Source organism: Mesitornis unicolor, unplaced genomic scaffold (assembly GCF_000695765.1).
Source record: "Mesitornis unicolor isolate BGI_N332 unplaced genomic scaffold, ASM69576v1 scaffold52839, whole genome shotgun sequence".
NCBI lineage: Eukaryota > Metazoa > Chordata > Aves > Mesitornithiformes > Mesitornithidae > Mesitornis > Mesitornis unicolor.
Window position 1 is genome coordinate 9829 of NW_010208918.1, and position 13571 is coordinate 23399.

Here is a 13571-nt window from a genome sequence, read left to right on the forward strand (position 1 = left end):
AATCAGACCTGCAATTTAATATTGTTTGGTCTGCATCTTGTCTGACTGAGATGAGCACCAGATGGTTTAGATGATACTCCAAAAAGCCTAAGAAGGGGCGATCACGGGAAATTTCACAGCTTAGATTAGAAACAACCTATATTTAGATTACTTGAAATACACACAGGTCTCAAGAAACAGCAGCAGCATTTTTTTGTGCAACAGTTATTGCTGTGATCTTCTACTGATGGACCTTTTCTGTCAAATGCTTCCTCATTCTGTCACGTTACTTAATCATCTTGTATCAAACAACACTAAGAATAAAATTTTCTGTAGTTACAGAATATCAAATTTGGCCCATGTGTTTTTGTATAAGCACCCGCAGATTACCCAGAGTATCCAACTTTAATATAAAAAAAGCAGAATGCTTGCAGTCTGCAAGCAGCAAACACATTGCCAACACATGAACAATTCACCAACAGCTCTTCCACTGTTTTTAATTATACTGCACGATGTGGCCTCGGTAAGTGGATCATTACAGTTTCGAGCAGGCAGTCTCACAGTCAGCAACTGCACTATTACTCCTTATGTACAACAGAGACCCAGGTTTTACAGTTGAAGGAGAAATTGCAGCCTAGAGGTGGCAGCATTTTTACCTGGCTACTGTGCATTTCTCAAGATGATCCCTTATCTCTTTTTTTGTTTTGTTTTAAAGAAACACTATTTCACTGAACAAAAACCGGTAAATTCACCTTAGCAGCTTGAGATTCCCTTAAGTAGTATTTCAGAAGATCAGAAAGTTTAAGATCTTCATCAGCAGATACCCGGGCCTCTATTTTCTGGAAAAACAGTAAGTAAAAGCATCAGTTTAAAAACATCCAGACTCTGGGTATTCACTTGTATGACACAAATACATCATAAAATATACAACAGTACATGACAGATTATCTTTTTCAAAAACTAAGACCATGTATTTGTGACAGAAAACTTAAAGATGTATCATGAGAAGCAGTATTAGGATTTTGTATTAAAGTGTAAGCAATAACCAATGATGCAACAAGTAACTGACAACTTGCTTTCTGTTTTAAACAATGCTTTCCTCCCAATTTCAATTCTATCAGATACTAGAAAACCAGCAGAAAAGCAAAAACCTATTTAGTATAAAAAGTTGCACATGAAGTTTTGTGCTGTTTTTCAGATCAAAGGAAAACAAATTTTTAAAGCACCTTTGCAGCACCTGTGTAACTGCACGTATTAAATGGTCCAAAAGACTTTTATTTGTATCTAAATCGCACATTTCTGTGAATTTAGAAAGAGAGTCTGCAAGTGCATTTTAAAAATCTTAATTTAAAAGACAGAAAAAATAGAAGGCAGCATTTTAGGTCAAAGCAAGTAATTCCATTAACTGCATTTTCTGTTAAGTACGTAGTTATGCTGATATTACTGTCTTTGTTTAGGAAATGCACGTATTTTTCATTCTAAAGTTTTCCTGATACATGGCATGCATCTTCTGCTCTACCAAGCCAAACAAGTAAGGCAAAAGAGACAAGACACTTGATAATCTGGTTAGGAGCATCAGCAATAGTATTTCTGAGTCAAACAACTGCAGAAACAGATCTTGGCTCCAGAAAAAAGCAGCACGGCTGCCATTCTTTGGATTAAGGATTACATTTCTTTTTTCCATAACAAGTTGAACACAGCAACAGGCACGGAAGGCCTCTGAGCATTTCAGTGGAACAGCAGCCTTACTAGTGTATTACATAGCAGACAGCCTAAAAATGTTTAAATAGGCTGAAGACTCCTAAGGAACAATTATTTTAAAAACCAGACTGAAATCTTACACTTTTTCATTCCCTACCACACATTAACTTAAATGCTTCACATAGAAGCATCCATAAAACATCCACATATTAATGACTAACTGACACAAGATGTCCTGCCACTTCCAGAAGGTACACAAAGAACATATCTAAAAAAGTTTCACAGTACATACCCTTGTTTTGTCAAATAACTCTGATACCTTCAGAAAAAACCTGCACAAAGGAAACACCTCATATTACAACATTAATTTGAAAAGTCTAATTACTTTCTAGAACTCAAAATATAATCTGTGTCTGGCAATAAATGCTGTAAAGGCACTGGTTAGAATTGTAATTCACAGAGCTCAGCGAACATAATCGTTTCAAACTGCAGCACTTCAAACATCTGAGAATCGTACAGCTTCAGGTAAGTGACAAACAAAGCAAAAGGGATGGATGGTTTTACTAAAGAATAATTGCACAGCTCCTCAGGGATTCTTTACACTCCTCTGAAACCCCAACCACCACCACCCTGGTTAATTGTCCTACGCTATTATCAAGAGTTCTTCACTCAAATTTGAATGTACTTTCCTTCACACAGTAAACATGACACATGCCCTAATTTGAATTCAGGGAGGTTGAGCAACAGTGCGGCACATCATCGTCCCAGGAGATAACACATGGATTCAGCGTAACAGCAGACTGAATTACAGTCAAACCACACTGTTCTGACAGAAGACAGATGCGACTCCTGACCAGCCCTAGCAGACTGCATCAAATCTCAGTATCACAATCAAAATAATCAATATGTAAGCTATCACCACATTTGGAAGTGTATCACTGCAATTCATGTAAATCAATAAAAAATAAGTTAACTTTCATACTCATCTCCTACCTGTCGTCGCACTGACCCTGATAAGTGTACATATTCACAAGCAGCAACATCTTTAAGCCAGTGAATTAAGTTTTACTTTCATATACACCAACTCTGTATTCAAGAAAATCACAGAGATTAAAGGCCTAACATCTGTACATAAAGAACCTCTTCTATTTTCAAAGTTTTAGGGATCTTGTAGATGCCTTTCTTTTCCTAAAGGCAGTAAAATTTCCAGAACAGGAAAGACCTTTTTCAAGATGCTGGTACAGGGAACACCCACAAAAATCAGTGTAGTCAGACTGGTATCTGTTCTTGCTGCACAAGTAAAATCACTTGAAACACTTGAAAAAAAATGGGGCAAGAGATGGGGTTTTTTTCTTATTCTATGAGGACTTTCATCTTGTCCGTGTGATTTTCTACAAACTGCAGAAAACAGCGTATTTTTCCAAACATTAAAGCAAAAATATTAAAGCAGCCTGTTACAGAAATTAAATACTAGAGAAGAAAACCCCTTACTGTGATACAACTGTAATAAATTGTTTTTCTCATAACAAGTGAGCTACCAATCTCAGCAGGTTACCATTAAGATTGCTACTTAGCAAATTCCCCCGTAAGTTATTAACAATATCTTACTTGCATATATCTGTGGAGTCCTGCGTTCCTAATGCATATAATGAAGAACCAATTCTATTATAGTCATCCGCCACATCTAGAAAAAACAAACAAGGACTTGTTTTACTATTTCATTTCACTTCTTTCTGAAAACTTTGAAGTCCCACTCTTTCTCCAAGCGGGGGTGTTTTTCTAAAAGGAATCTATATTAACACAAAAGCAGAAATATAAGTTCAACCATGTCACTTATTATGAAGCATAACTGAAAATCACTGCTCCTCATGAACCACTTCTCTACACTTGAACTAGCACCATTTTCACCCTGGAAAATGAACTCACTTTTATGTGATCTTGTCATTTTATCAGATTTGGCAGAGGCATCTTTGACTCGGTTGTGATACTCCACAAGGAATGTTCTTTCATGTTCAAAGAAGTCATCCACATCCTACAAAAACCAAAAACAATTTCAGAAACAGGGTTTCACTCCGTCCATACAGACCAATTGCAAAGTAAATCTGCATATACTTGTCATGGTTTAGTGACATGAAATGCAATCTGTTTTTATTGTCTAAAATACCATTTATGTAAACAGATTTCTTTTTTTACCATGACCTGAAGATTTATTACGAATTAAGAATTTGCAACAAGCACCTTAAAGGTCTAGAGAACTAAACCTGAAGTGAAGGAAATAACTTCACTACTAACTATCCCTTTGGTGACAGAAAAACAGAATAAAAGGACATCTACCTAGTAAAAGGTGACGGGAGAAGACAGACAACCAGTTGCAGAGATGCTGTGGTCACAGCAGAGACAACAAACTCCTAGCTCAGGAATGCTGATATCTTTCAAGCTGGTAAATGTCAGTAAATTTTAGTATTTTCTGTATTACAATTTGAGATATTTGGTTTATATTCATTTATTAAAACTCTCTAAAATAGCACAGATCCACAATACCATGAAATAGCCTACAACATGGGCTTTGAACAATGTGCTTATGAAAACTGCTGGTTATTTGGACTTTACATTTTTCTCCAAGTCACAATTAATCCATGCTTATATCCACTTACCAGCAGTTTCAAAACTCAAAATTTTGCAACAAGAAACTTTAGCTCCTCTAATTTGCTTGCAAATAGAAAGTTACCAAAGAAGGGAGATCAAAGTAATCTTCTGCAGAATTTATGCTTGTTATAAAACCAACCTTTCAACTTTTGGAAAAGTCAAAATGAAATTGAATTTTCATTATTTTACTCTTTTCTTGGTCTCAGTTACATTCTTGCACCTACTGGGGAAAACAGTACCACCTGTACTGCTGGTCTTAGCTTTGAAACAGCAGAAGGATGTTACAAGGCTGGCAAAATTCACACTGTGTTAGTAACTTCTGAACTGCAGCATCTGTCAAACCTAGTGCACCTTTATGTAAAATTCTGCTTCATTAAAAAAAGGGGACAACAATGTTAATACATTTTAAATCTCGGTATGTTAAGCAGTAATCACCTTTACTCCTGAAACAATTACACCATCTGCTGATTTAACCATGTTTTTAAAGAAGTCTTCAAGTTTCTCTTTCTTATTTTTGCCACGAACACTCAACTGAAAAACAAATTCATTTATCAAGTTAGTTCACTTTCTGGAGGCAATAAAAGCTTTTAAAAAAATAGCGCTACATTCCACAACTTGCTACTCCTAAACCAGTTTTCCTGCTCTCTGTTTTATCTTGTACTCTGCATCGATGGGGACAGGCACCATGCACCCAGAATGACAGACTGCCTCATTTACTAGACTCTTCTGTATCACCTAAAATGCTATTCCTGGGGCAGGGGGGAAATCAGCAATATTCTAGCACCTACAGATAATACCAAAAGTACAAGGTGTACATTTCAGTTATCAATAACACCGTAATTATCAAGCACAGTATAGCTATTAAGTTTATCTAATATAAACAGGTTTTACTCTTAAGTGTAGAGTAGCAGATCTTTGTCTTTCAGAAACCACGGAAGCATTTATCCCTCACTGAATTAAGGATAATGTTGGTTTCAGCCTCCTCACATTCTTCATGCCCATCTAAATTTGCCCAATTTAGGTAAACTGAGTTCTTGAACCAGTAAGCATTTCTACATCACGCAACAAGAGGATCCTCTGTACCATATTTTGAAGTTAAGCATGTTATCAATTGAGCCAGTCTTTGTAATGATTCCTTCAACATTCAATGCTGATTTCTGCAATTTTAAAAAGCAACTAAAAACTGTTTGCAAAATATGGGCAACCACTAATGCCAACATCAGAGTTTTCATCCAGAAAGTTCTCTCCATTAACTCAAAATTAGAGAGCAACTCAGTATGTAACATGTTGAACTGATATGGCTTTTCCGCATAAAAAACCCCAAAAAACCCAACACCCTAACCAAATTTTCACCTACATTATTAGCAAAAAGGCTTTACTGATCAGAACATTTCATTAAAAATCTCACTAGTTTCATTAGCAATGGCATTTAAACCACAGCTCCAAATCCTAAAAATCAGCATTCCGGCTTTGTTGCATCATCCTTCCCCGCACAAAAAAAAATTTAAAAATAAATCAGACTGGACAAGTATAACGTCATGTGAAATCACCATCAAAAGCTAATCTTTTTAATCCAAAACATATTGGACTTCCATTAATACTTTTGATGCTGAGGCTAGAGAACATAGTGCATTTGGTTTCCAAGTGGCAGCAAAATGAACTCGTACAGATTAAATTAATTTCTAACTTTTACAATACAAATACGTCTGGTATGAAGGAATTGATGCAATTTGCTCCAGGAGGTAAAGCCTGCTTAATCAATTTTCCATCCTACCATAAAGTACATCTTGATTTCTGTTGCCAGCAATTCAAGTTTTCAATACTCACGTCCTGATTATATTCCAAGAATACATGGAAATTTAAATCCTTTCTCAAAATAGGATGCGCTGCCACGCGACATAAAAACACTTCATGCATTGCAACTGTCTTCTTAAATATTGCCAAATATTCACTGAAAAACAAACAAACAAAAAGACTGACATAAGAATTTCATGTGAAGCAATTAAGTTTGAGATAACCCTAGTGAGCAGCTTTAAGCGATGCTCAGTAAGGATACAAAATCATAAGCTGATACAGTAAAGGTTATCACCCTGATATCTGATATACACATAAATAAATAGTACAATGTTAATACTATGGGGAAATTTGAAGCCTTAACATATCAGAGAGACTTCTAATGAAGACGGAACAAATACATTCTAATTTTTAAGGCTAGCTAACACAGACTGGTTTGCTGAAAGTGTAACCTCGTTTAATTGTCTTTTCCCCAGCTCCCCAAAAATCAAGAAATTGAGATACAGTCTACAGTCACTAGGTACTACGTAGTTGATGTGAAAATTCCTTCCTCCCCATCTCCATCCCCTTGCCTATTTGCACCCTCCTTACTTATTTATATGTTCATGTAGTTTTGTTAGCTCTTTAGACAGCAGTCTTTTATTCCATGTTAAAGCACCTAGCCTTTTTGGGCTGAAGCTTATGTGGATGTCTTGCTTCATAGTGGTTCTAAAAGTGAAATTAAGTGCTGCGTTTGGTAGGTACAACCAAAATAAAACCACATTTAACCATGACAATCGCATAGCTGCCCAGTTCAGACAACTCAACTTCAAAGCAATTTGTTATTTAATTAAGAGGTAGGCATACTTCTCAATACAAGTTTTCTAGAACTCATTTTGCTTTGCAAATTCATTGAATAAGATGTCACTTGCCTAGAAATGAGGAAGGAGATATTTTCCCCATTCTCAGGCCAAACAGTGAAATGATAATCAACACTTTTGCTTCCACTATGTGCAAGGAGGTTAAGTTTTACATACCAGCAAACCAGCAGGGCCAGTGTTGGGAGATGTTTGATCTCAGTGAGAGTAGTAGTCATTCAGTGAAGACAAAAAAGGAGGATGCAGAGGATGGAGGTGGCAGTAGAAGAAACCCAAAGTTTTCTGTGTTATCCAACCCCTAACCAGACCACAAGAGAATCATGATCAGGGCCGCTGGAAAACCACAGATTCTTTAAAATCTATAGTGTTTTGCTAATTTCCAGTTTTCTGCATATGAAGTGTATATCTACTCTGCTATAAATTATGTTGCACATTAACACCAATACAGAGCCTTTTAAGACTTTTGCTCACAGCAGCTGGAGTTCGGAGAGAAAGCAGCAGTTCTGAGAGTTCTATGTACTTTTCTTGCCAATTCAGAGCTCTTGATAGAAGCAGTCTAGAAACAGCGTAAATATACACTTGAAAACTGAAACCAATGACAGGAAAAAGATCAAAGAAGTGAATGCATGATAAGGAAAGTGGATGAAGCAAGGAGAAACTTCACTGTGTAACTCAATATGGAACAAAAAGCCTTAAAGCAGATATTTCAATACACATTAAATTCACAGTAAGGGAAAATACTCTTTTCAGGAAGTATATTCTCCTTGTGCAAAAAAAAGGGAGCGTAAAAAAAAGTATTTTCCAGTAATCTCCATATTTCTTGGGAAACAGAAGGTTGGTATCTACATTTACAGTACCAACCACACACAAAAATTACTAGTTCATGTATAAACCTTAAAAGTTTCATTACACTTATTAATGTGGAACACCAGAACTAAAAAAAGATAAAAGTTACCTCCTCCCTTTGCAGGTGTTCTGTGAAGAAAAAGACCTAACTAGTGTTTGTTCCTCATAAAAGAATGCTCAAGACCAAGCTGATTTTTTTTTCCTGTTTCAGAAGACCTTCCATTAAATTATTTCTACAATTTTCCTAATGGCTCTGATCATGATCACTAAGATAATCCTGTTTATGTAGCAACTGGATTCTCAAGGCTACATCTTGCAGAGAACCATCACAGTGAAAGCAGAAACTTGGGACAGCAAACAGTATTAAAAGTTGAGGGATTAAACAAACAACAAAAAAGGTAGTAATCAAGTCTACATACGCCTCCAGTTCTTGCTTCATCTTGGTGAATTCTTCTTTAGTCATTGATCCTTCCCCTTCTCCAAGTTTCTGCAGTTTCTCCCTCGAGGCATCAAAGTCAGGCCTGGGTGGTGCTGGTGGAATCTGGAATTGAATCAAACTTTTTAGAACTTCTCCTCTTCTCAGTCAAACAACATCTATTCAGTACAGGAACTGCAGACTGCCTGCAGCTTTTTAATATATGGCTCTCTCTTTCATCATTCACTACAGCATTTATTAATACATTCTCTCATTCATGAGTTAGACATGCTGCATCGCTATACCAATTTTGGGCAAGTGTCCTGGAAGATTACCGAAGAATTAAGTAATGGCTTCAGTAGTTTAATTACAACAGAAACCAAATAGTACCTAGCTTTCCCAATACAACGAATTAAAACTTGAAATCTTTGTTTTATAATTAGTTTTGGTTTAGCTTATTCGGTAAGGATTGTTTCTTGTTTAAAGAAAAAAAAGAATTCCACAATTGTTTTGACACCATCCATTTATAACTCTCCAAATCTTAAAACAAAGAAAAAAATCCCATATTGTTTGCAGGCACTAGTTCTTTCTTGCAGCACTGTTGACATTAAAGATACCTCTGTTGAAATAAAGCACACAGTAAACAAGTCTCTACGTTAATCTTGTAATACAGTATACTAACATTGAAAGAGAAAACACTGTAGTCAAACTAATCCTGAATTGCTATCAGTAAAGGGACACAGAACAAAGCTAAAACTGTGCTTAAATTTTAGTTCACTGATATTTGCCCATTGAATTAATGCATCACAAAAAAGAAAAAAACAGCATCTACACAGTCAACTGTGTGAAACCAGCTATGACCACACTGAAGGTCTAGTCACTTCAAAAGCTTTTCTAACTAAAAAGACTAGCTCGAGAATGGTAGGACACATCACAGTTTGCATTCATCATGATGTACCCACTAGTCAATTAGAAAAGTATGTTTGCCTTCTGAATCAGAAGGCATCTCCCCAAGCACAAAATGAATACCTAACTTTCACACCAAGATGGCAAATATTCCTATTTGAAATTAAAAGTATGAACAGCAGCACCCATTTTTAATAGGCAGTACTGTAAGGCGACTATTTTGGCACCTCTGTTCCCCAGAGGCCTAAAGTAAAGTTCAAAACCTAAGCTGTTGTGTATTAAGGTCCTCTGTAGTTCTAGATGGTATTTGCAGTGTTTCCCCCCACATAACTGATTTATGATAAACTGATTCTGATCTTCGTAATGAAAACTGGACAAGTCTGGTTACTAGAACTCAGTGACTGCACTCTGCCATTCCAGCTAAAACAAAGGCAACATACAACTTGTAACTAAGTCAAACATTAGCTTTCAAAAACACTACCACCAAGTTATACAGTTCACTTATCTCCCACACTTTTAACACAGTGGACTAAAAACACATTTGGATATAGATTAAACTACTCACTCCTTAGGAGTAACAGACAAGGAAGTATGGCAACTACAGTAACTCTGCTCTGACTGCAACCATTAATTTTGTGTAATTGCATAAAATAGAGTATTAGAGCATCTGATCTGATTTTAGAAGGAATGAACATCTGCTGTTTCCATTGCATTTAAAAGCAGTCACAAGTAATTCTGATACAGCCCACAGAAAACAGTGCACATAAAACAAAAGAACTGTAATACTTACAATATAGCCAGCATAGTCCTCATTCTCAACAAAAGAATCATGAAGCCAAATAAACTCTTCATGTTGCCGGACAACAGAAAATTCATTTTGCTTGAAATTTGGTAAGGAACTCTAGAAGGAATAAAGCAGAAAGAATAATGGAAAAAATAAAATAAAATAAAAAAAATAAGAAACCAACACACCCACAAACACCAACCCCTCTCGCTCCCCGTGAAACCAAAACAAAAAACCACATCATTTTTCATTACTATATGAAAAACATCTTGAAGGAACAACAAACACATAGCTGTTTAAAATAATGTAATCATCCAAATTAGGACTTGACAAGAGGAAAAAAAAAGGTTTGTACAGCAGTAATTAGCCCCATCATAATTAGTGCAGCAGTCAATTGGAATGGGTTGCCCAAAGAGGTTAAGGAGTCTCCACCCTTGGAGATATTCAAAACCCAAGTGGACAACTCCTGGGCAATGTGCTCTGGTTCACCCTAATTTAATGGTGGGAGTGAGGGAGGAGATGGGACTAAATGATCTCCATAAATCTTATTCGACTTCAACTATTCTGTGATTCTATGATCAATAAACATTCAAATCTAAAAAAAAAAAGAAAAGCCATAAACAAGCAGTAGCTAAAAATGATTCCTGAATGTAATTCCATTAGGAAACATATTTTTAGAATCTGAAATCATGGCTAATCTAATAAAAAACTATACAGGAGAATATTGAGGTATATTAAAGATTCTACCTATGAACAGGCCAATTAATAAGCATGGGAATGGCATCAGTACAAAAACCTGAACATGGCTTTTTTCTAAACAGTTTTTTAACCTCTTAACTTTTTAGCCATCTTTTTCTTAAGCGCTACAGCTACAGAGTCTCTTAAACATGAGAAAATGCGACTTTCTCATTCCATTTGGATTGTGTTACACTCGTTTCAATAAACAGTTTAAGCAAACATTCTTTTCTGTATAATTAAGAAAATGTTCAGTGTACAAACCCAGGCTTTTACCTTTGTATGGACAGTGAATTTCACTTTGTCCCTCTCACTGAGTGCATCTGAGATATCCACTTGCAGAGCAGCATCACTCTGGAGATCTACATTTATTGCTCTAAGCTAAACAAAGAAAAAGTCTCTTTAGCTTAAGTTAAAAAAAAAGTTAATTATATTTCCCTTATCCTTCCCTTGAGGAGAACACTGATCCTGCAATGCTGAACATCCTTATAAGACAAGATAGATTACAAGAAAAACTAACAGTAAAAGATTATTTCCAGTGGAAAAATAAATTCCAGTAGTATTCCTCATGGTACACATGACCATGCAAATCATTTCCTTTACCGTACTCCTTGGTAGTGTATTATTTTCATTTCTGTGCATAGTTAACTTGCTAGTAACTGAGATGGTCAAGACAAAGCACGTTAGAGACCGTAGCAAATTCAGTGGGTTTTTCTCTTTGTTTTTCTCTTCATTCCCCTCAATCCCCCAACCTGCTCTAGGTAAATGTACTCGTAAAGGTAATTCTAAAAGGTACTGACAGTTGGAAAGGTACTTTTAAAGAGAAAAGCAGTCCTAAATTTCAAAGGAGCAAAAGCTATTCAAGGTCTGGTTAACTCACTTTGTCTTACACTATTCTTTTGTTTTACATTTCCCATGATATACTGAAAAAGCTTAAAAAAAATAATATCCTGAACTTCACAGAGCTAAGTCTCCTTGGAAATATTTTTCCGGAAGAACACCACACACACACAAAACCAAAACAACCCCAACTCCAACATTTCAATCTCTTCAAAATCAGCATGAGAAATGGCAAAAGCACAAGGGATATACATATCTTTTCCCCCACAAGACATGAAACCTGAACCCTCACAAAATAATTCCAAAGTCACATCAAAAAAAAAAAGAGACAATGATCAAATGTAGAAAAACTGGAAGATCATCTGTGTACTATAATGTTTGGCAGTAACAGGACCAAAGGCTTCAACAGTACTTAGTGAAACTATAACCTTGTCTAGACCCCAACTGGAAATTTGGGTCCCCTCGCTCTTGCACCCTTGCTGTTCTAGAGCAATTTGTCCCGTGACAATTTCATCATTATGATCAACAGAAATTCAGAGTATTTTTACAAGCACTAAGACTAACTCTGAAATCTTCTCCAATCACACTGTCAAAAAATTATTTCAACGTCATGCTCACAAGGCTTACTTTTTACTGGGACAGTGTTTTGTTTGATGCTGCATTTTTTTCTAGAAATATCACATTCTACAGCAGAGAAATGCTTTGCCATACAAAGACACACTTTTTCCCGCAAAAATTTTTCAGGACTGCATTTTGAAGTCAGCACTCAAGTACAAAAATGCTTTAAGTATCAGCAACACACAGTACAAAGGTTACACACAAGCAGATTTTGAAGGTAATGCTGCAAGGCACTGGAATAGCATCAGGAGAGAAGCATCAACTGCCACATCTTGTTTTCTACCACTTATCTTAATCCTTACTTTGAATCACAGTGGTCAGCTCCTATTCTAGTTTTCTTGTTAACCTCAATGCACAGACAACTCTGTTGCTTATATAGCAGCAACCAGACTAATATATCTTATATCTTAGAATTAGTGCATTAAAATAAACCAAAATCATACAGCCTAGTATATTCTGCTAGGCTAGCAAAATATAACAGTTCAATAACTATTACACAAATGGTAATAGCTTTTCCTTCCAGCAAAGCTGGAAATCATTAAAACCACCACACAGGAATATATCCACACACATGATTCAGGCGCTTTTTGTTTTGTTTTCCCAAGGTTTAGGGGGTCAGCGCCTTACACAAAGGCGTATTATCATGCATCAGTCCACTGCAGAGCACTTCTCAGAGGCAGAATCTCCTAGCTCCTACTGTTTCCAATGTGCTTTACATCTAATTTAGGAAAGAAAAATATAATCTGACATACCGATGTGTGCCTTATGTCATGACATCACATTTTTCAGCTTGTAAGAAAGTTTTTAGTGGTGACACTGTCTGGGGCACTGTTTGTTTTTCTCCGGTCCCCCAGAATACATTGACAAACAGGGTAACCTCAACAAATAATCTGGATTATCTAAATGGTGTTTTTGTAGTCTCCCACAGGTCACAAAAATCTCTACTAAATTGCTTTTTTTCCTCCTTTTAAAAAAAGTGGTACAACACAACAGTTTAAGATTCAGTGTAAGAGCTGTTCAAGTTTGTCACTAGCGTGTATGCAGTCTCCAGTGCAGTGCACCCTGGCGATGTGCACCGTTACAACTTTAGAAACAAAACGCTTATCTGTGCTGAGAAAATTAAGAACTACCTAAGCATGACAACTTCACTCATGACACACAGCTGTGAAGGACTATTTGTTTGATTTATACTGAGTTAAGTTTGTAACAATTCTGAAGTTTAATCATATGTTAAATTATGCTGCATAACCTGACTGCCAACAGGGAACGTTTTCATCTGCAATGGTAATGAAGCATTTATGAAAGGTGTCAAAGACAATCAGAAAGTTGAAGGACTTTAAATATATTCATGTGACACAATGGTTCACATCGCATTACTGGGAATTAAATTCACAAACAATATCACACTATTTAAGCAATAATTACTTCCAAAAGAAAACCACCACCAATG

General features: G+C 36.2%; 1 protein-coding gene across 1 annotated transcript in view; it reads right to left on the reverse strand.

The window, feature by feature from the left end:
- SNX6 (sorting nexin 6) overlaps positions 1-11044 on the reverse strand; it is a gene marked incomplete at its 5' end in the record, with an annotated part of 19601 nt that extends 8557 nt beyond the window's left edge. The window contains 9 exons of the mRNA XM_010192680.1: positions 732-818; positions 1973-2012; positions 3289-3364; positions 3607-3712; positions 4762-4857; positions 6154-6277; positions 8243-8364; positions 9935-10045; positions 10940-11044. Coding sequence (XP_010190982.1) covers positions 732-818; positions 1973-2012; positions 3289-3364; positions 3607-3712; positions 4762-4857; positions 6154-6277; positions 8243-8364; positions 9935-10045; positions 10940-11044 — 867 coding nt within the window. The remainder of the gene's footprint in view (positions 1-731; positions 819-1972; positions 2013-3288; positions 3365-3606; positions 3713-4761; positions 4858-6153; positions 6278-8242; positions 8365-9934; positions 10046-10939) is intronic.
- Between the last annotated feature and the right edge of the window lie 2527 nt (positions 11045-13571).